The following is a 22,040-nucleotide window of genomic DNA, read 5'->3' on the forward strand; positions in this document are numbered from 1 at the left end:
ATAAAGTTAAAAGAAGATTTTGAGAGAAATTAAATGAAAATTTGAGAACTAAAAATTTGGGAGAATTAGAAGAATGTGATTTAAATGCAAAATGATGAAAATAATTTATAGAGCAAATAAACTAGTCGTCTTTAGCTGTTAGAAAATAGATCGTTGAGAAAAATTATCATTGACTGGAAATATGTACGTTTTTTATTTTTCTCTAAAATTGACTTATTTTCTTAAATATAAAAAAAATCAGCTTCAAACCCTCTTTTTTATTTTATAAAAATGACATATATTTCAAATTTAACCAAATAAGTTGTACTAACTATTGTTTTTATATAAAATAGAATCTTTATTCGAATAGAATTTATAAGTGTATTAATTCTCATTATATTTAAACAACTATCATCCTTTCTCCGAAGATTCAGAATCTACAGACCTTCACTACCACTTTGCACACGCATTTCACACGCGCTCCCCGCCCTTTTTTCCTTCTTCGCTCCAAACTTTCGATCTTTATTTATATATAAAATATTCATCCAAAATTGAAACAAAATAATTCAAAATTATTTAATTTTTTTTATTATTTTGATTTCGCTTTTTGTAAGCGGTCGAATCTTTGAAAGCTTGAAATTTGCTTTTTTGTTTTTAATTTTAATTTTAATTCTTGCTTTTGGGTTCTCGATTTTTCCACACAGATCATTCCTTGGCTCTAGGGTTTTCTCTCTGTGATTTCATAGATCTTCTTCTTCTTCTTCCTCCTCTTTCTCTTTCTCTCTCGCAGTTGGCGTTTCTTGTAAGTGTCAATTTTCCTTTTTCCGAATAATTCATTTCTTATTAATTCATGTTTGGTTTGGTAAAATTATCATTGATTCGTTGTTTGTTTGCTTAATAAGACAAAAAAACAAACTTTCCAGCTTACTTTACTCTGCAGTTTCCTTTATTTTCTTCGTGATCTTAAATATAATTATAAGTTTTAGTTCTTTTAATTTTACCATGTTGGTCTCGGTAGCCCAACAGTGCATTGCATACATCACGAGATCATTTAATTGATTTTTTCCCGTTGTTTTTATGTTTCATATTCTATATATATATATTGTCGAATTCAATTTGATGTCCTTTTTGATTTTATGCATTACAAGTCATTTGTTCTAGGAATTTATTGGTCTTTTTATTTTTGCAGGTATTGTTTGTTTATTTATTTTCCTTCTTGGCTCTGATCAAGGCACTGGAGTTTTTTTAATCAATTGGTTGCTAAAATTAGTGACTTGGTTTAGCAGTTTTTCTCTATATATAGGCTTTTTATACTAAGGAGGAAAGGGGGCTTGGAGAATTGCTGTGTGACAAGAAGTGAACCTAATGAGATGGCGTAAGAAGTATGGATGTCGATGAGATTAAAAAACTAGATTTTATTTATAGATAATGTATAGCTAGCTCTTTTTTCTGTACGGATTTCTTACAATTCTTTTATTTACATTTGGTGATTAGGTGGTGTGGTGTTTGTTGGGTACATTAGAATGCTATAATATAAGTTTGACGAATGGATGAAGAACATATGTTGCTTCCCAGTTGGATGGACAAGAATCCAGCTGAAATGGCAGCCGATTCACGATTCTTCATTTTATCTTGTGTTATCGCTGGCCTAGTTGGTATTTTGACTATAGTTTATACAGCTTTCCAGTGGAGAAGAAACATTAACTTAAGTTGGATGAAAGCTGTAGCTAGGTCTAAGAAAATCCCCAAGACCAAGCATAAGGTTCCTGTGGCTCCTCATACTTGGGAGCTGGAATCTGTATCCCGTGCTAAGAATTTAAATTGCTGTGCTTGTTTAAAGCCAATGTCACCCTCTCAAACCCTAGGGCCTATGATATCTTCGGATAGTTTCATTCACCGTTGTAGCATCTGTGGTACAGTAGCTCACTTGAGCTGCTCTACTAGTGCACACAAGGATTGCAAGTGTGTATCTATGATCGGCTTTGATCATGTGATGCACCAGTGGGCAGTTCGATGGGCAGAGCTTACTGATCAACCTGATGAAGCTTCCTTCTGTAGCTATTGTGAAGAGCCATGTAGCGGGTATTTTCTTGGTGGATCTCCTATATGGTGTTGCTTGTGGTGCCAACGTCTCCTACATGTGGACTGTCATAGTAGTATGTCTAATGAAACTGGTAATATTTGTGATTTAGGGCAATTTAGAAGGCTGATTCTCTCACCTCTTTATGTTAAGGAGTTGAGCCCTAATTCTGGATTTCTTAGCTCTATCACACATGGTGCAAATGAGCTTGCTTCTTCAGTACGGGCAACCATTAGGAGTCAGAGTAAGAAGCACCAGCATAATAGTGAAACATCTTTTGATGCATGCAGTAACGGTAACTTCTGTGACATATCCACAGAGAGTACCGCTGATACAGCAGAAAATGTAAATGGTTCTCATGCAATAGAAGAGAACTGCAATGGTGGAATAAACGTAGGAACCCCACGCCAAAATGGTGGCATTGATAAGAACATGGAAAAAAAGCTTAGTTTTAAAAGAAGTGAATCGATTAATCAGAAAGACGAGTCTCAAGCATTGAAGCAAAAATATGAGCTGATTGACCTGCCACCAGATGCAAAACCATTACTAGTTTTCGTCAACAAGAAGAGTGGTGCGCAGCGTGGATGTTCCCTCAAGCTGCGTTTAAACCTTCTTTTGAACCCTGTTCAGGTTTGATTGTTTAGCCATGAAGTTCTCTTTTTCTATTTCACTTATTTATTGGTGGTGGGTAGTTGTTTAGGATTAACTCTGCCAAAAATAAATGAAAACTCCCACTTTCTTGACATTTTTTAGTCCCAAAACTGCTTAGATTAATTTTTTACCTCCATGGTCTTGGAACTGTTATGACTTATATGTGATCTTAGCTTGAAAAGTAATTAGCATCCTAGCAGATGATAAAGATGATGTGCAAGCTAAGCTTTGATAAAATCAAGATTGTTGAAACCAGACTGGATTGGTCGATTGGACTGGTTGGGCCAAGAACCGACCGGTGCACTGGTCTGTAGCTAGGCCAAAAACTGGTTGACCTGTGAACTAGTATGAACCGGTAATTGGGCGAAAAGACCGGTTGAACCAATTGAACTGGGTTTTATAATTTTTATTTATATTTTAAATATTTTACTTAATTTGAACTGTCGGACTGGGAACTGACGGCCTGACTGGTTTGACCACCTGTCTGCTACCAAAACATTGGATAAAATAGAATATTTTAATAATATATTGATGAAAATAGTTAAAATTCAGAGTCATCCATCTGTTTCTGGTTATTTGCCTGTTAAAAAAACCACTAGAATATGCACTTGAGGTGGAAGAGTAGCCAAAACAGCCTCTCAAGGTGGCCTAATAATTTTCTAAATTTTTGCTATATCATGCTAGAGTTCATGTTCGGTACTTCAGATATCAGCTTAAGAAAACCGAGAAAGCTGAAACTGTACCTCCACACACTACCACTTGGCCAGGAGTGGGTTCCTCCTAATTTTTGTAAGTTAAAAGGCAGACTTTTGAGTGTCTTAAGAAACTAATAACCTTTTACACTTATACTTAAATTGGTCCACTTGGACTGGCTTTTTATGTTTTAGCTGATTTTGATTTTAGCTTTTGTTCCTGACTTCTATATTTGTCAATAGTTTCCAGTTTGTTGTTTGTGAGGGTTTCTCATTAAAATTGGTCACTATTTTTTGTTGGTTTTCCAATTTTCTATTTTTGAGTGGTTTTTTCATTGAAACTTGTCTCAGGTTTTCGAATTGAGTTCAACACAGGGCCCAGAGATGGGCCTTTTTTTATTCCGAAAAGTGCCTCACTTGAGAATACTTGTATGTGGGGGAGATGGTACTGTTGGATGGGTTCTTAATGCAATAGACAAGCAAAATTTCATTTCTCCGCCTCCAGTTGCTATTCTCCCTGCTGGAACTGGAAATGATATGGCCAGGGTGCTGTCCTGGGGAGGTGGTTTGGGCGCAGTGGAGAGACAAGGAGGCCTTTGCACGGTGTTGCAACAGATAGAGCATGCTGCAGTGACCATTCTTGATCGCTGGAAAGTAGCTATTCTAAATCAACAGGGGAAGCAGCTTCAATCTCCAAAATTTATGAACAACTATCTTGGTATGCTGATTAGTTCTTCTAAGTCTTTGATAATCTGGTTAAGTTGAATGTATAGGTTGTGAACTTGGAATTTGAATCTTCATAGAGGGCAAGCAAGAGCTAGATCTTACAGAATATGATTCTATAATAGCTGGTTTTTTGGTTTGTTTGGGTTTCTACTTAGCTGCAAGTTAGACTTTCTGATATTTGTTAATATCTGTTCGTCATACCCTGAGGTGCCTAAAACCTTGGATCAGATGTGAAATTTGGTGACAAAGCTGCCCGATGGGTAGTTTTTAGCTTGTTCAATTATCTTGGTTAGATGAGTGCATTGGTATTTCCAAAGCCTTCCTTATTTACCTATTATAACTTGGTAGTCTTCTCATTGATTATGATTCTTTCACAGGGATTGGTTGTGATGCAAAGGTTGCTTTGGATATTCACAACTTAAGAGAGGAGAATCCTGAGAAGTTCTATAATCAGGTAGTTAAAATCTTTTTGCATTCTGCATTTTGAAATGCTAGGCAAGATGAACAGTGAAAATTGTGTATTGCTTCAACTGAAATGGATTTTTAATTTCTGCCTATCTCGTTATGATAGTTTTGGACTTATCTTCACCGTTTATGTATTTATGAATTCATGGGTTTAGAAATATGAATACATATACAAATAAAATCATGCCATATATATTCTACATCAGTACATTTTTTTTTCTCTATATGTTTTTTACTATTTAAAATGTTGAGATTTTATCACTCAATTCTTAACTTACAAAAGAACTCTTGTCCATTGATGATGGAACATAGTACTTGTGAGTTTTTATGCAGATCCCTGGCTTTTTCTTGACCTTTGGTTGAATTTATTGATCAACATATCTAATTTAAGGTGTAAACCAGAAGGTTGTGAATAATGTATCAGCTGTGATGTATATAAAGAAATGAAAATTAAACATCTTGTCAATGGGATGTATCTGCATGAACTAGATGCATTTTGATCCATTTCTATTTTGATAACTTTTGCATGTGCTAGTTGTCTTATATCATTTGGTTATCCAATTCCATCTTGCTGAAGCTGCCTCAATATACCTGCAGTTTATGAATAAAGTGCTATATGCAAGAGAAGGTGCGAGGAGTATTATGGATAGGACATTTGCAGATTTTCCTTGGCAAGTTAGAGTAGAGGTGGATGGCGTCGAAATAGAGGTTCCTGAGGTATGGATGCTAGCTTTTATTTAGTTACACTTGAGAAAATATAGATATTATGTGATGATTGGTCGTAAGAGTTAAGTCTTGCATATTTTTGAACCTTTTAAAGAAGTTTTCGATTGGAACAATAGCTGCACATAATTCGCTTGGTTTTACCAGTCCATGCTTTCAGACTTGTTTTTGGTTATTTGACTATCTTTTTTTCTTTTCCCCATCAGAAAGTTCTCTTTCATTTCTTAATTGTTTATACATCGATGCTAAAGTGTTCTATTGTGGAAATAACTATTGGTTCTTTACACTGTAAAATTTATGGTTCTGTTCCAAACTTATACAGGATGCCGAAGGTGTACTTGTTGCAAACATTGGAAGCTATATGGGAGGTGTAGATCTTTGGCAGAATGAGGATGAGACATATGATAATTTTGAACCTCAGTCTATGCATGATAAAATACTAGAGGTTGTCAGCATATCTGGAACTTGGCACCTTGGAAAGCTGCAGGTAAGCTAGTCCCTCGATGAAGGCTAAGCTAATACTTTACATAAACTTTGTATGGCATTAGAGGCATACGAAAACAAGCTCTATCTAAATTGAGCAAATGCCTGGGGAACTTCACTTTGTCACAACATAACACTAATCTTGCTGTCATTTTCTTTCATGCTGGAGAGTAGTGCTTCTAAGTTCTTCATTTAGTTTTTGTTTTTTGTTTTCCCCCCTTTTGGTTCCTCCTGTTGATTTGAGTTGTAGAAGTTTGCAATCAAAGTTCTGTTGTGGGAAATGTCTCTGAGGCCTGAGCCGTGCTGCATTGTGTTATGACAGGTGGGGCTGTCTCGTGCTCGAAGACTTGCACAGGGACGGTCGATTAAGATACAACTCTTTGCTGCATTGCCTGTTCAAATTGATGGAGAACCTTGGTCTCAGCAGCCTTGTACATTGTCCATTTCGCATCATGGACAGGTTCTCTCTCTCTGTCTCTTTCTCTCTCTTTCTCTCTCTCTTGGCATTTTATGTCTATTCATGTTCTCTATGGCCTTACAACTTGATAGCGCTAGCATATACTGTGTCGTGTTCTAAATCAAAACCACCATAAATCGCACGAAACTATAGATGATTATCATTCCTTGTTTTTTCAATCATATGATTTGGGCAGGCCTTCATGTTGAAGAGGACAGCCGAGGAATCGCTAGGTCATGCAGCTGCCATAGTAACTGATGTGCTCGAGAGTGCTGAAACAAATCATGTAATTAATGCATCTCAGAAGCGAGCCCTTCTACAAGAAATGGCATTAAGGCTGACTTAATGGTTTTCTTCTATCATGGTACTTGCTGGTCTGTTAGTCGGTGGTTCTCGTTGCACTGGATTTTTCTCAAAAATGTGTTTTTTTATATCGATATATGATCTTTCTGCTGCTTTTTATCTTTGCCAAAGCTTCTTGTTGAAGAGCGTGTTTGTATATGAATCTTTTTAAAACATTAATACCGAAGAAGCCCTTCAAATATAAAGGGAGGGTATAATTTTGGAAAAAATAGAATCTTTTAGGATGAAAATTATGCCTTGTACGTTTTGCTGAATATGAGAGGTTTTAAAGTTTGACAAATTCTGTACAATCCATACATTTCAATGTTTTCCTCTGCATATTATTACTTTTAAGCAGATACGTTTAACTATGGCTGGACAGAATCGGATTGGTAGTTGAACTGGTTTTAGGACCAATTGATCAGTACTGAATCTTAGAAAAACTTGCTCTTTTTTCCTCTTACAGTAATATAAGCTATTTTCCCTCTTTGGATTGAAGTGGGCATATTTATGGAGGCAATTAACAACCACCAGAATAGTGTAAGAATTTTCCGACTTTGGAAGACCTACACTAAAGTCAAGTGATATATCTTCTCATGTTCCAGGGATTATAGAAGACTAGCAGGAGCCAATTCTTGGTATTTGTTCTGTTAACGTTATATAGTTCTGAAACTTTTGGAGACCATCGAAAGCCATTTTTCGAGTCAAGTCTGTTAAGGGCTAAAAACGGGGATAATATCTTGTTAGCCCCAAACAACAGTGTAACTCCCTCATGGTAGATAGCATCAACCAATTTTAGACGATTTAAATTTTATCTTCATCAACTTTGACATATCACATGACCAAAGAAACCTAACAATTTGGTTGTGTTGAAGGAGCTCGAGTGTAATTCTTAGATGTTGTTTGCTGCTCAATTGTTAGGGATGACATCCAAGAAGACCAATGAATCTCTGGTTGGAAAAGGCCATTCATGGCATGGTTATGAATTCATACTAACCCGAATGAGTTAAAAAAGCTGTTTTGCTATTGTCGCTAAGATAGACTTTGATTTAGTGATAGTCAGAGAAGACATGGATTTAGAGAAGATAAATGTACGCTATAGCTCACCAAGAAGCTTATCCATGTTGGGATTGGAGTATTTGTCAAGTATGGTTATCAGGTTGACAGTGCCGTCCTTTTTAACCAAAAGCATAGGACTCGCAAAAGGGCTAGTGCTGGGATGTATAAAACCTGAACCAAGTAAATCTAAAACTTGTTTTTCAGTGTTGCGCGGAAGCGTGTGAAAGAATAAAATTATTGTACTGAAAAATCACACTAAGTTCAATTCCCAGGAAAGAGAGGTGGATCACGAGGATCGCTTACATACCAGATCTTTCCTAGCCAGAATATCCCTCTATCGTAATTTAATAGCACAATAAATCACTACAATGACACTTGCAAAATATGCAGAACAAAAATAAAGAACACTAGAATTTTAACGAGGTTCAGCAAATTTTGCCTACGTCCTCGGGCACTACCAAATATATTTCACTCCAAAAATACAAGTGAAAGTTTACAAATAGGGAGAGAGAACAATTGCCTTAAGTAGAGAATGGCAAGTGTGGGATGAAGAAAGTAAGAAATAGTTAGGCCTATTTATAGTTGAGGTTCAAGGATCAACTTGCAATGTCCCTATACAATTAGGGACCAAAATTGCAATTATCCCATGCCAACTTTTAACCCAACTTGCCAACCAATTTTACTTTCTACTTTCGGTGCCCACCCTTTTTGACTTTTCAAACAATGGGTGGGTTCCAATAATCTCCACCTTGAAGATTTGATTAGGATAATCTTATCTTCACACAATTCTTTCTGCCTTTGACAACAATACTTGATAGTGCCTTCTTCAACTGTTAAACTTGCAGGATATTAATCAAGTTCAAACAATGTTCGAACTTGGTTGCTGTTACCACCTTGGTCATCATATCTGCGGGATTATTTGCAGTCTTGATCTTCTGAAGATAAATTTTCCCCTCTTCAATAATTTCCCGCACAAAATGGAATCGTACGTCGATATGTTTTGTACGTGCATGATAGACTTGATTCTTTGCTAAATGAATAGCACTTTGACTATCACAATACACGTTAATATGCTCCTGAACCAACCCCAAGGTTTTAGCCATACCTTGTAACCAAATAGCCTCCTTTACAGCCTCTGTTACAGCCATGTACTCGGCTTCTGTGGTTGACAATGCAACTGTAGACTGTAGTGTAGACTTCCAACTTATTGGTCCTCCAGCAAGTGTAAACACATAACCGGTGGTTGATCTTCGCTTGTCCAAATCACCGGCATAGTCAGAATCAACGTACCCAATAACACCTTTACCAAGTGTATTATCCTGCTTGAACAGTAATCCAACATCCACGGTCTTCTGAATATACCGTAGAATCCATTTCACAGCTTGCCAATGTCCTTTTCCAGGATTATGCATATACCTGCTCACTATACTAACTGCCTGTGAAATGTCGGGTCTTGTACACACCATTGCATACATCAAGCTACCCACTGCATTAGAATACGGAACTTGCAACATGTATTCTCGTTCCGTATTCGTCGAAGGAGATAGTTGTGCAGAAAGCTTGAAATGAGAAGCCAACGGGGTACTTACAGGTTTGGTCTGCTCGTTCATGCCAAACTGCTGTAGTACTTTCTTCAAATACTGCTTCTGAGACAAGCTAACTCTGCCATGAGCTCTATCTCTACATATTTCCATGCCAAGAATCTTCTTAGCTTCACCTAGATCTTTCATCTCAAACTCGAGATTGAGTTGAGTCTTCAATCTCTCAATCTCAACTTTGCTCTTAGATGCTATCAGCATATCATCAACATATAAGAGCAAGTATATGAAAGTTCCTTCTTGTAGCTTCTGAAAATATACGCAATGATCAAATTTACTTCTTGTGTACCTTTGCCCTTTCATGAACTGATCAAATCGCTTGTACCACTGCCTCGGAGATTGTTTCAATCCATAAAGCGACTTTGTCAGTTTGCAAACCATTTTCTTTATCAGCAACATTGAATCCATCAAGCTGAGTCATATAGATTTCCTCTTCCAAATCACCGTGTAAAAATGCTGTCTTCACATCAAGCTGAACTAGTTCAAGATCGTATTGCGCAACCAAGGCTAGCAAAATCCGAATAGACGAATGCTTCACAACTGGAGAAAACACTTCATTGTAGTCTATTCCTTCTTTCTGAGCGTAACCCTTTGCTACCAATCTAGCCTTGTATCGAATTTCATTTTTACCAGGAAATCCTTCCTTCTTTGCATATACCCATTTGCATCCAATTGCCTTCTTTCCCTTGGGCAGTCTCACCAACTCCCAAGTCCTATTTTTATGAAGAGACTGCATTTCTTCATTCATAGCTTGCTTCCACTTTACACCATCAGAGTTACTTATTGCTTCTGTGTAAGTGGAAGGAACATCATCATCTGCAATTGGAAGTGCATAGGCCACCATATCGTCAAAGCGAGCAGGCTTACGAATCTCTCTTCTTGGCCTCCTATATGCAATTGAATCTTGTTGCTGTAGAAGTTCTTGGGTCGAAACTTCTTCATCATTTGTTCTTTCAATATTAGCTGGATCATCATTAACCTTTTCAAACTCCACCTGCTGCAAAGTACTACTGGTTTTGTCATCCTTTTGTGAATCCTCGTTCTTCATCATGGTTGATTCATCAAAAGTTACATCTCTACTGAAAACAATCTTCCTTGTATCAGGACACCAGAGACGGTATCCTTTTACACCACCAGTTATACCCATGAATAATGCTTTCTTTGCTCTTGGGTCTAACTTAGATTCTTTTACATGATAATATGCAGTGGAACCAAAAACATGTAAAGAATCATAATCAGTAGCAGGTTTACCAGTCCACATCTCCATAGGAGTTTTTCCATTTATTGCAGCTGATGGCAATCGGTTAATTAGATGGCACGCATATGTAACTGCCTCAGCCCAAAATTCTTTGCCCAATCCAGCATTGGACAACATACATCGAACTTTCTCCAGTATAGTCCGATTTATGCGTTCTGCCACCCCATTCTGCTGTGGTGTATCTCGAACAGTGAAGTGTCGCACAATGCCCTCATCTTGACATACTTGTAGAAATGGATCATTTTTGTACTCAGTACCATTATCTGATCGAAGTCGTTTGACCTTTCGACCTGTCTGAGTCTCCACCATCTTCTTCCACTTCAGAAATGCATCCAAAACTTCATTTTTTCTTTTCATTAGATACACCCATACTTTTCTTGAATAATCATCAAGAAAAGTGACAAAATAGTGCATACCTCCCAAAGAAGCCACTTTGGTAGGTCCCCACACATCACTGTGAACATAGTCCAGAATTCCTTTCGTATTGTGAATTGCTGAACCAAATTTTACCCTCGTCTGCTTGCCCAGAACACAATGTTCACAGAATTCCAATTTGCAAGAATTTGCACCTTTCAACAAGCCTTGCTTCGCCAAAGTCTGCAAAGCTTTTTCACCAGCATGTCCCAATCGCCTATGCCATAACCTGGTAGCCTCTGAATCTGCATCTTCCGCAGAAGCTGTTGATGTTGATCCAATAACTGTACTTCCATTTAAATAGTACAAGTTATTTCTTCTAGTGCCTTTCATCACCGTCAATACCCCAGCTACTACCTTTAGTAATCCATCTCTCAAAGTGATTGTGAGCCCTTTAGATTCTAGGGCCCCTAATGAGATGAGATTTTTCTTCAAGCTGGGTACATAGCGAACATCTGTCAGAACTTGGATTGAGCCGTCATGGTTCTTCAATTTGATTGTACCTACACCCAAATGTCTTACAGGCACTATCATTGCCCATAAAAATAACTCCACCTTCTAGTTCTTCAAGACTAGAAAACCAGTCCTTATTAGGACACATATGGTAAGTACATCCCGAATCCAATATCCACTCATCCGTTTGACATGCCATTGCCATGCCAACCAAGCTAAAGTCTGACTCCTCATCATGCTCCGCTACACATGCATTAGAAATAGACTTGCCCTTTTGTAACTTAGGACAATTCTTTTTCCAATGCCCTTTCTCACGACAAAAGGCACATTCATCTTTGGCGGGTCTCCCTTTGGACTTACCCCTTCTACCAGGTTTGCTACTGTGTGAACGACCTCTTACTGTTAAGACTTCTGCAGTTGTATCTCTGTGATCTCTTTTATCTTTCTTTCGAGTCTCAGATCTATACAACGCACTACAGACTGCATCAAATGTGATTGAATCTTTCCCATGAAGCAATGTGGTGGTAAGATGATCATATTCATCAGGAAGGGAATTCAACAACAATAATGCCTTGTCTTCATCTTCAAATTTCTCATCCAAATTTAGCAAGTCTGCTAAAATTTTATTGAATGAGTTCACATGGTCATTCATCGACATACCGGGTGCATACGTGAACCGAAAAAGTTTCTTTTTCATATAAAGCCTATTTTCAAGACTTTTCATTAGAAACTTTTCTTCCAATGTATCCCACAGCTTCTTCGCTGATGTCTCCCTCATGACGGAGTACTTCTGCTCTTTGGCCAAACATAGGCGGATTGTACCACACGCCTGTCTATTGATCTTGGCCCACTCCTTGTCATCCATCTTGTCAGGTTTTTCTTCAAGGGCTATATCCAGCTCTTGCTGACATAAGACATCCAGGATCTCACACTGCCACATACCAAAATTATTGGTACCGTCAAATTTCTCTACTTCAAATTTTGCATTTGTCACAGTAGTCCTTGCTGATGACGATGCTGCTGCCATTTTTCTCCTCAGTCCCAACTACTGTATACGTGAACAGTCCCGTATACGTGAATAGTGCCGTATACGTGAATAGTACTGTATACGTAAATAGTGCCGTATACGTGAATAGTACTGTAAACGGTCGTATTCCCCAAGTACGAACCTGGCTCTGGTACCAATTGTTGCGCGGAAGCGTGTGAAAGAGTAAAATTATTGTACTGAAAAATCACACTAAGTTCAATTCCCAGGAAAGAGAGGTGGATCACGAGGATCGCTTACATACCAGATCTTTCCTAGCCAGAATATCCCTCTATCGTAATTTAATAGCACAATAAATCACTACAATGACACTTGCAAAATATGCAGAATAAAAATAAAGAACACTAGAATTTTAACGAGGTTCAGCAAATTTTGCCTACGTCCTCGGGCACTACCAAATATATTTCACTCCAAAAATACAAGTGAAAGTTTACAAATAGGGAGAGAGAACAATTGCCTTAAGTAGAGAATGGCAAGTGTGGGATGAAGAAAGTAAGAAATGGTTAGGCCTATTTATAGTTGAGGTTCAAGGATCAACTTGCAATGTCCCTATACAATTAGGGACCAAAATTGCAATTATCCCATGCCAACTTTTAACCCAACTTGCCAACCAATTTTACTTTCTACTTTCGGTGCCCACCCTTTTTGACTTTTCAAACAATGGGTGGGTTCCAATATTCAGTTTTATATTTCTAAAAAGATGGGTATAGTAAGTAGGTTTGTTCATGGACCGGGTTACCTGTTCAGGTCTGATAGTCTATTCAAAATTTAAGAGGGTTTAGGTAAAAATGTCATGTTTGAAAAATGGGTTTAGGTAAAAAAAATAAGCATGTTTAAAATATGAGTCGGGATTGGGTTTAAACATTTAAGGCTTGAGTCCTACTTAACCTGGTCCATTTTTAAGTTTATAATACTTTATATTATATTATTTTTATTATTATGTAATTTATTACACATTAAAAAATAAATCTATACTAAATATATAATACTACTCTTATGTAAAATATTAAAATAATGTTAAGATAGACTATATAAACAATTTCAATAAATAAAAGAATATGTAAAATTATTAAATATTAAATTAAAATAATATAAATATTTTAAAAGATAATACAGTCGGATTTAAAATAAGTTTGAGTTAGTCATTTGTAAATATGAACAAGTTTTGACAAAATTTTAGGTCCACATTTCAAGTTGAACCTAATTTAAACAAGTATAAAATATGTTAATATTTTACTTAAACTAAATTTGAACTTAATCTGATCCATGAATAATGTTTTGGAATTGGAATTCGGGATGAGATGCATAGGATGGGTGCGGGAGTGAAAAGGTAGTATAGATTTTGGTCCTAAAAAAAAAGACGCAAATTCATCCAGTAAAGGTCCCAACGTTACGATGGTGTGCACCTAGTTTCCAATTCTCCTTAGCTAAAAGCTGGAATGTGGCATCTGCCTTGCAACTTACATTTCCATCCATTTAAATGGAAATAAGCAACATCTCATTCCAATTAGCTTAGATAGTATGAAGAGATGCAAGAGATTGAGAACCCAGTTCCCCTAATGGAGAAAAGAAGGTAATTGTGATTTGATTATTGAACTTCGACAATTTCAACGTATTCAGTTTCAATGGATCACCTCTCTATTACCAATTTAGACATTAAAAAAAGGGAAGAAATTGGACTAATAGATTAAGGTCGTCAACAATATTTTCAACTGCAAAATTGTGAGTTGAGCCTTTATCCACAAGTACAAGAATTTTTTTGGCATTAATGCTTTTTTTGAGCTTCATGAATTGTAGGCTTTCAATGATTTATTCTAATTACTTTTGGATATAGATGTTACTAATTTTAATAGTTTATTGATTATTTTCTATGTAGAATACATGCTCAAAGTATTAAAATATAATTTTATTGTAAACTCAAGAAGCTTACGTTTCGATTTTAATTTTTTTTTATTTTAATAGTAATTTTCATTATTTTTATTTGAAAAGAGAATTAGAATTAGATTTATTTTAAAGAGTAAATAAAAACCACTTATATTTTTAGACTTGTTTTTTTTTTTAGAAATTTTATTATTATTTATTTTTGGCGTTATTATTATTAGGTTTAACCTAAAATAACGATGAACGAATTAAGCCAAATATTGCTCCGAAACTTTTTCATATATTCACGACCCACTAATCAAAATTCAATCAATTCAATGTATTATTTTCCTTTCAAAGAAACAAGTCTGGTCTTCCTTCACCTTATATTGACCAGCCAACCAACAAAATACTCCTAAATTTAAAGCCTTTGAAATTATGTCAATGTCTCCAACCAAACTTTGACCTTTCTTTTGGAAATTTAAAACTTTTCTTCTAAATTTTTATACTATTTATATTTTTTGAATTTAATTTTTTAATTTTAATTTTCAAAAATTTGATTTTTTTTTATTTTTTAGATTTCAAAGCTTAGGTCCGATTGTTAACACTGTTAAGATTTGATAGTCTGACACTTTGAAATAAATGAATACTCAATTAGTCGTCGTGTAATAAGAAAAATAATGATGTAATGAACCCAAACTTAATAAAAGAATTTTAACAATTGCATATTTAAATAAAAAATAAAAAATAAAAAAATTAAATTTCTTAAAATAAAGATAGAATGATTAATTCCAAATGTACAAAAACTATAGAGACTCAAAGCATATTTTATCCCAAATAAAAAATATAAGAATTCACTAATTTGCGTACTCGTGTGATGCATGAGGTTATCATATATATATATATGAATGTAATTATATTAAATTAGTTGTTTTAAAAGAATAAATTAAAGATAAGTAAATTTTTTTATAAAAAACAAAATCTCTTCAAAATAAGAGGAATTTTTTCTTTCTCTTTGCTAAAAATAAAGCATGAGAGTGATTAAATATTACAAAGTAAATTAATTTATTGCTAACATATTGTTATATATAATTATAATAAAAATAATCTGACCCAATATACCTATAATGCAAGTATTAAAAAAGGAACCCATCTTCGTTATTTTGGGGGCGATACTAAAAAAGATTCCATCTTTATTATCTTCTTCTTCTCCTGTTAGATTAGGACTCTTTCCTTCTTTTATCACTACCGTTGATACCAGATATCAACACATATATACTAAAATATAGGTAAAATTATAATCCAATTGCGTTAGAGTTTTAAATTTCATGCCCCACTCCTTGTGTTGAATTTAAAAATATTGCAATGTTATTGAAGTTTTAATTTCTTTCTATTATTTAAACTTTTTCTATTTTATTATTGTTATATTGTTTAAGATAGTTTAAATAAATACTTATATTTATATTATTAAAATATTCATATTTATTATTAAACATATGTAACTTTTAATATTTATTTAATATTAATATATTAATATAAATATTTTTCAATAAAATATAAAAAGATTATTTAAAATTCAAAATTACTATAAATATTATAATAAAATTGTAATATTAAATAATTTATTAAAATTAATCATTTCTTATATTATTAATTATAAATAATGAAATATGTATTTTTAATAATATTGAATATTATAATATTTGATATCAATATTTAAATATTGTTAAAATTAAAATTTTATTATTAATATAATAATATTAGGCTTTGTTCAAATTAATTTTTGTATAAAACCAAATTACTTATAAATGAGTTTTTTTTTAAATATGACTTGTATTTTTTAAAAGATATATTTTGTTAGTCATTTTCCATGAAAAATACACTATTAGAGTTGGATAACCTTTCTCTACGAGGGATAATATATATATATATATATATATAATGAAACCAATATTACAAAAAAAACTTTTGGTTTTCTTTTTTCTCTTTTGCATTTTTTCCTTCTTTTTAACCTAAATCCATGAAAAAAAAAGGGTTTTTATTACCTTTATTTATTCATTTTTCATTAAAGAAATTGATTTTTGTAGGTACTAACCATTTTTGGCTGAGGGTTAAAACTTCTCAAGAGTAGATATAATAAAAAATTATAATAAAATTAATATTTAAAAAAAACTATAAATTATTTAAAAATAATTAATTAAGATTAAACTTATAAACTTTTTTTATTTTTGAAATAATTCAATAGTTTATAACACCATTAAACCTTAATTTTTGATGCATGGCATTTGATATGAGAGCATAAAGGAGTAATAGCGGTTCCTAAAGGCATATCCTCTCTATAGCTTTCTTTCCTTGATTTATGCCATTACTGATTTACCCACATGCATCAAGTAACCCTCCACAAAAAATATCCATTTTGTTTGATTGATTTTAAGTGTTTTTTTAACAATCCCATTATATGTCCGGATCATATCTGTTCTTTTTAATTTAATGTCTATATTATTTATAGTCCTCCCCAATCCGAAAATAAGAAGATAATATGTTTCAGCCTACTCAAACCACATTATTCTATTTTAATTTAATGTGTATTATCACATAGGATTTTTAATTTTGTGCAATTTTATAAATGAAATTTTGATTTGGTTCAATTTTCACAAATAATTGATAATATTATCGAATTAACACCATTTTATATTGATATATTGTATAGAAAAATAATTATATTAATCTAATATGAAAATAAATGTATATATATTCATTTCTTTAATATGTACAGTTGAATCAAAATCAATGTTTCATGTATATATTATGAACTGCAATTTAAGTTTCATCTATATAATGACACCAAATCAAAGTTTATGTATCAAATTGCACATTAGATCAAAGTTTATGTATAAGTTTATTATTTATCTCATTTACTTAAGTTTGCCCATAATATCCATTTGATTAGTTTTAACTCATAGATGCATTTGGTTGGGTTGATACTTACTTATTGTATTATTTAATATGTCAATATTACCTAACTTACAAATAACCATGTAATTGGTAGAAATGTAAATTAATGATCTGATTTTTTTTATTTTTCAAATTTATTAAAATCTCTCATATTAAACCAAATTTCTAACTTATACCAGTACTCAAATTTCTAAAAAAAAAAAAAGTGAGAAACTTTGGTAAATTTGTGAAATTTTGGTGTGATTTTGAATAAATGATAGAAACCCTATAACTTCTCTGTTACTCTTCTTTTCTCAACCTAATTCAAGACAAGGTAAGAAATCTGAAATTCATTTCTTTATTTTTTTTGTTTTTTTTCATGAGATAAACTATTTTTTGAAAAAAATCCATTTGTATTTTTTTAGTTTAACTTTATGGCTCACATTAGTTTCTACGGCAACTGTATGTTAACTTACTCTTTCTCTCTTCACTTTACTCATGGGAGGAGCACCTCAACACCCATGGGACTCATTGTTGGCCAAGTCTAGTTGGGTTTGTGCCTAGCACCTTTTAACAATGTGGCAATGTTAGCCAAGTCTAGTTGGCGACTCCTCAGGAATCATGAGTCTTGGTGCGCTTCGGTTTTCCGTAATAAATATATTTTCAACACCGATTTTCATTCAGATCAATTAAAACCAAATTGTTCTTCGACTTGGAGAAGTATTATAAGAGCTAGGGAGGCGATTCTGGCAGGTTGCAAATAGCGAGTGGGAATGAGAATAAGTATAAAATTCTAGTATGATTGGTGGGTAGGATTGGGTCCGTTGTGTACGCAGGTTCAAACGGAGACTTGGCTTTTTCTGATGCTACAGTTGCAGATTTTATCACCGGTTCAGGAGGTTGAAATTTGTCTACACTTGAATATATTCTTCCTACAAATATTCTGTTGGAGACTACAGCTACCCCTGTGCCGCAAATGAATTCGATGGAGGATAATCTATATTGGGGCTATGAGAGTAATCGAAAATTTTCAGTTGGATCGACATAGTCTTCTTTGCTTACTTCCTTGCATGGAAGCAATCAATTTGGGAGGCGTTGGCATTTAAAGTGCCTAGAGCGTATCCGCTTTTTATTTGGCTTGTCTTTCTTGATAAGATTAATACTAATCAAATCAGCGTTCGTAAGAGAATGTCAACTGATGCAAGTTGTAGTTATTGCCGCACTAGTGTTGAGTCGATAGATCATATTATGCGAAAATGTCAGATTGCTGTTGAAGTTTGGAATGATCTTAGAGCCTGTAGCATACAGCATGATTTCTTTCAAGTGGAATGCAAAATCAACCCGATATGTGACTGGAATGATGCGTTGGGGTGGATTATGGAAGAATAGAAACGACAGAATCTTCCTGAATAAATTGTTGAAAAGTCAAAAATGGGAGGTGCAATTGGCATCGAAAGAAAAAGTGATAGGCAAGTTGTTTAAAGTTGAATGGGATAATTGTAATTTTGGTCTCTAATTTTTTAGGCCATTTGCAAGTTAGTCCCTGAACTTTAACTATAAATAGACCTTCTCATTTTTCATTTCAACCATCCCAACCAATCTTTCTCTCTTAGTTTTCTCTCTTCTCCCATTTGAGAATTCTTAAGGAATTCTATTTGCTTGTAATATTTTGGAGATAATAAAGTTATCATCTGGTGTTAGTGCCCGAGGACGTAGGTATAATTTACCGAACCTCGTTAAAACTCTTGTGTTTTTTCTTGTCCTATTTTTCTTTCAATATTTGACGGTATAATAGTAGTATTTAATTGTACTATTAAATTACGATAGAAGGTATATTCTGACTAAGGAAAGACTTGGTACTTAAGAGATCCTTGTGATCCACCTCTCTTTCTTGGGAATTGAACTTTGTGTGATTTTTTAGTACAATAATTTACACGCTTCTGACCCTATTGGAACAACAAGTGGTATCAGAGCCGAAGGTTAATTGTAGTATGCTCTGTGGTTGCAGTTTAAATTGATCTTCCACATTAAAAAAGATTCCCTTAGGTATATTGAAAGATTATGGATAAAAAGGACGATTTAGGAGCTTCAACATCGTCCATGTGGACAAGACCGATAATTGCAAATAAAAGATGACTGTGGAGATCTTTGATGGCACGGGACATTTTGGTATGTGGCAAAGTGAGGTTTTAGATGCCCTTTTTCAGTAGGGTCTAGACATTGCCATTGATGAAGAGAAACCAGATGATGTACAGGAGAAAGATTGGAAGGCAATCAATCGGTTGGTATGTGGCACAATTCGTTCATGCCTTTCTCGAGAGCAGAGGTATACTTTTTCAAAGGAGACTTCTGCAAATAAGTTGTGGGTGGCACTTGAAGAAATTTTTTTGAAGAAAAATAGTCAAAATAAGCTCCACTTGAAGAAAAGACTGTTTCGCTTCACTTACGTCCCATGTACCACAATGAATGATCACATCACCAAATTTAATCAGTTAGTCACTGATTTGCTAAATATGGATGAGACATTCAAAGATGAAGATTTGGCTTTGATGCTGTTGGGGTCACTTCCTGAGGAGTTTGAGTTCCTAGAAACTACTCTACTTCATGACAGGAGTGATATATCTCTGAGCGAAGTCTGTGCAGCCTTATATAGTTATGAACAAAGAAAAAAGGACAAACAGAAAAACTCAATCGGAGATACAGAAGCTTTAGTAGTCCGAGATCGTTCATACACTCGGAAGAAAACTCAGAAGGGGAGATCAAAGTCAAAGTTCAGACTTGGGAAAGATGAATGTGCCTTTTGTCATGAGAAAGGCCACTGGAAGAAAAATTGTCCAAAGCTGAAGAATAAGGGAAAAGCTGCTGTAGATGCTTGTGTTGCAAAGCATGATACCAGTGACTCTGAACTATCACTGGTTGCATCATCATCGTCGTTCCATTCAGATAAGTAGATATTGGATTCGGGTTGTACCTATCATATGTCCCCTAACCGGGAGTGGTTCTCTGATTTAGTAGAACTAAATGGAGGAGTTGTTTATATGGGCAATGAAAATGCCTGTAAAACTGTTGGGATAGGTTCAATCCAATTAAAGAATCAAGATGGATCAACTAGAGTTCTGACTGATGTTCGGTACGTGCCTAGTTTGAAGAAAAATCTCATCTCATTGGGAGCCTTGGAATCCAATAGTTCAGTTGTTACTATGAGAGATGGGGTTTTAAAAGTGACATCTGACGCACTTGTGATATTGAAGGGCATCAGGAAAAATAACTTGTATTACTACCAAGGCAGTACAGTTATTGGAGCAGTCGCTGCAACTTCCGTTAACAAAGAATTGGACTCAATGCAGTTGTGGCATATGAAGTTAGGACATGCCAGTGAAAAATCCTTGCAAATTCTGGAAAAGCAAGGATTGTTGAAAGGTGCAAAGGCTTGCAAATTAAAATTTTGCGAGCATTGTGTTCTGGGAAAGCAAAAGAGAGTGAAATTCGGCACTGCTATCCATAATACAAAAGGTATTTTGGAATATGTTCACTTAGATGTGTGGGGGCCTTCCAAAACACATTCGTTGGGAGGAAAACACTACTTTGTTACTTTTGTTGATGACTTTTCCAGAAGAGTTTGGGTGTATACCATGAAAACTAAGGATGAAGTGCTTGGAGTTTTTCTTAAATGGAAAACTATGATCGAAAACCAGACTGGCAAGAAAATCAAGTGGCTTAGGACGGACAATGGAGGGGAATATAGAAGTGATCCGTTCTTCGATGTGTGCCAAGAGTATGGTATTGTTCGACACTTCACAGTTAGGGATACACCACAGCAGAATGGAGTGGCAGAGCCTATGAATCGAACATTGCTGGAGAAAGTTTGATGTATGTTGTCCAATGCTGGGTTGGGCAAGCAATTTTGCGCTGAGGCTGTGACATACGCTGGCCATCTTGTTAATCGTTTGCCTTCATCTGCATTAGAAAGAAAAACTCCTATGGAGGTATGGTCTGGAAAACCGGTTACAGATTATGATTCATTACATGTGTTTGGATCCACTGCATATTACCATGTGAATGAGTCAAAGTTAGATCCGAGAGCAAAGAAAGCTCTCTTTATGGGAATCACTTCTGGAGTGAAGGGATTCGTCTTTGGTGCTTAGACACAAAGAAAATGATCTGTAGCAGAGATGTCACCTTTGATGAATCTATCACATTGAAAAAGGTAGCAGATGAAGATATTTAGACGAGCGATACTCCACAGCAGGTGGAGTGTACTCCAAAACAGGTGGAGTTTGAGCAGATGGGGATTTGCCCAGTTAATAAGTCTAATTCTCCAGCCACAACGGAGGAATTAGAGGTTGAAGAGGTTCTGACCCAAGAACCGTTAAGTACACTAGAACCAGTTGTAGTTGCAAGGCCACGGAGAGAAATTCGTAGACCTGCTCGATTTACTGATATGGTGGCCTACGCCCTTCCTGTTGTTGATGATGATATTCCTGTCACTTATCAAGAAGCAATCCAAAGCTTAGAAAGTGATAAATGGAAAAGCGCCATGGATGAAGAAATGCAGTCTCTCCGGAAGAACAATACTTGGGAATTGGCGCAATTACCGAAAGGTAAAAGGGCAATCGGATGCAAGCGGGTATTCACAAAGAAAGATTGATCTCCTAGCAAGAAAGATGTTCGCTACAAGGCAAGATTGGTAGCTAAAGGCTACGCTTAGAAGGAGGGAATTGACTACAATGATGTATTTTCCCTTGTTGTGAAGCATTCCTCCATTAGAATTTTGTTAGCCTTGGTAGCACAGTTGAATTTGGAGCTAGCTCAACTTGATGT

General features: G+C 35.0%; 1 protein-coding gene across 2 annotated transcripts; it reads left to right on the forward strand.

Moving 5' to 3' along the window:
- The first annotated feature begins 404 nt into the window (after positions 1 to 404).
- Positions 405 to 6,899, forward strand: LOC107941448 (diacylglycerol kinase 1). 2 transcript variants are annotated; one of them, XM_016875011.2, is made up of 9 exons: positions 411 to 781; positions 1,169 to 1,361; positions 1,474 to 2,689; positions 3,754 to 4,120; positions 4,506 to 4,582; positions 5,191 to 5,310; positions 5,639 to 5,803; positions 6,122 to 6,259; positions 6,453 to 6,899. In XM_016875011.2, exons 3-9 carry the CDS (start codon positions 1,526 to 1,528, stop codon positions 6,600 to 6,602), a joined length of 2,181 nt encoding a protein of 726 aa, XP_016730500.1. In that variant the 5' UTR covers positions 411 to 781; positions 1,169 to 1,361; positions 1,474 to 1,525; the 3' UTR covers positions 6,603 to 6,899. The 2 variants fall into 2 exon arrangements, with proteins under 2 accessions (XP_016730502.1, XP_016730500.1); XM_016875013.2 differs by lacking the exon at positions 6,122 to 6,259 and having other exon boundaries at positions 405 to 781; positions 1,169 to 2,689.
- The last annotated feature ends 15,141 nt before the right edge of the window (positions 6,900 to 22,040 follow it).

This window comes from Gossypium hirsutum, chromosome A07 (genome assembly GCF_007990345.1).
Source record: "Gossypium hirsutum isolate 1008001.06 chromosome A07, Gossypium_hirsutum_v2.1, whole genome shotgun sequence".
Taxonomy (NCBI): domain Eukaryota; kingdom Viridiplantae; phylum Streptophyta; class Magnoliopsida; order Malvales; family Malvaceae; genus Gossypium; species Gossypium hirsutum.

Bases quoted from the DNA above. Each gene is read 5' to 3' on its own strand.
- LOC107941448 (XM_016875011.2), top strand. From the start codon at position 1,526: ATGGATGAAGAACATATGTTGCTTCCCAGTTGGATGGACAAGAATCCA. The intron at 2,690-3,753 runs GTTTGATTGTTT...AACTTGTCTCAG, and splicing joins TTCTTTTGAACCCTGTTCAG to GTTTTCGAATTGAGTTCAAC. The intron at 5,804-6,121 runs GTAAGCTAGTCC...GTGTTATGACAG, and splicing joins GGCACCTTGGAAAGCTGCAG to GTGGGGCTGTCTCGTGCTCG.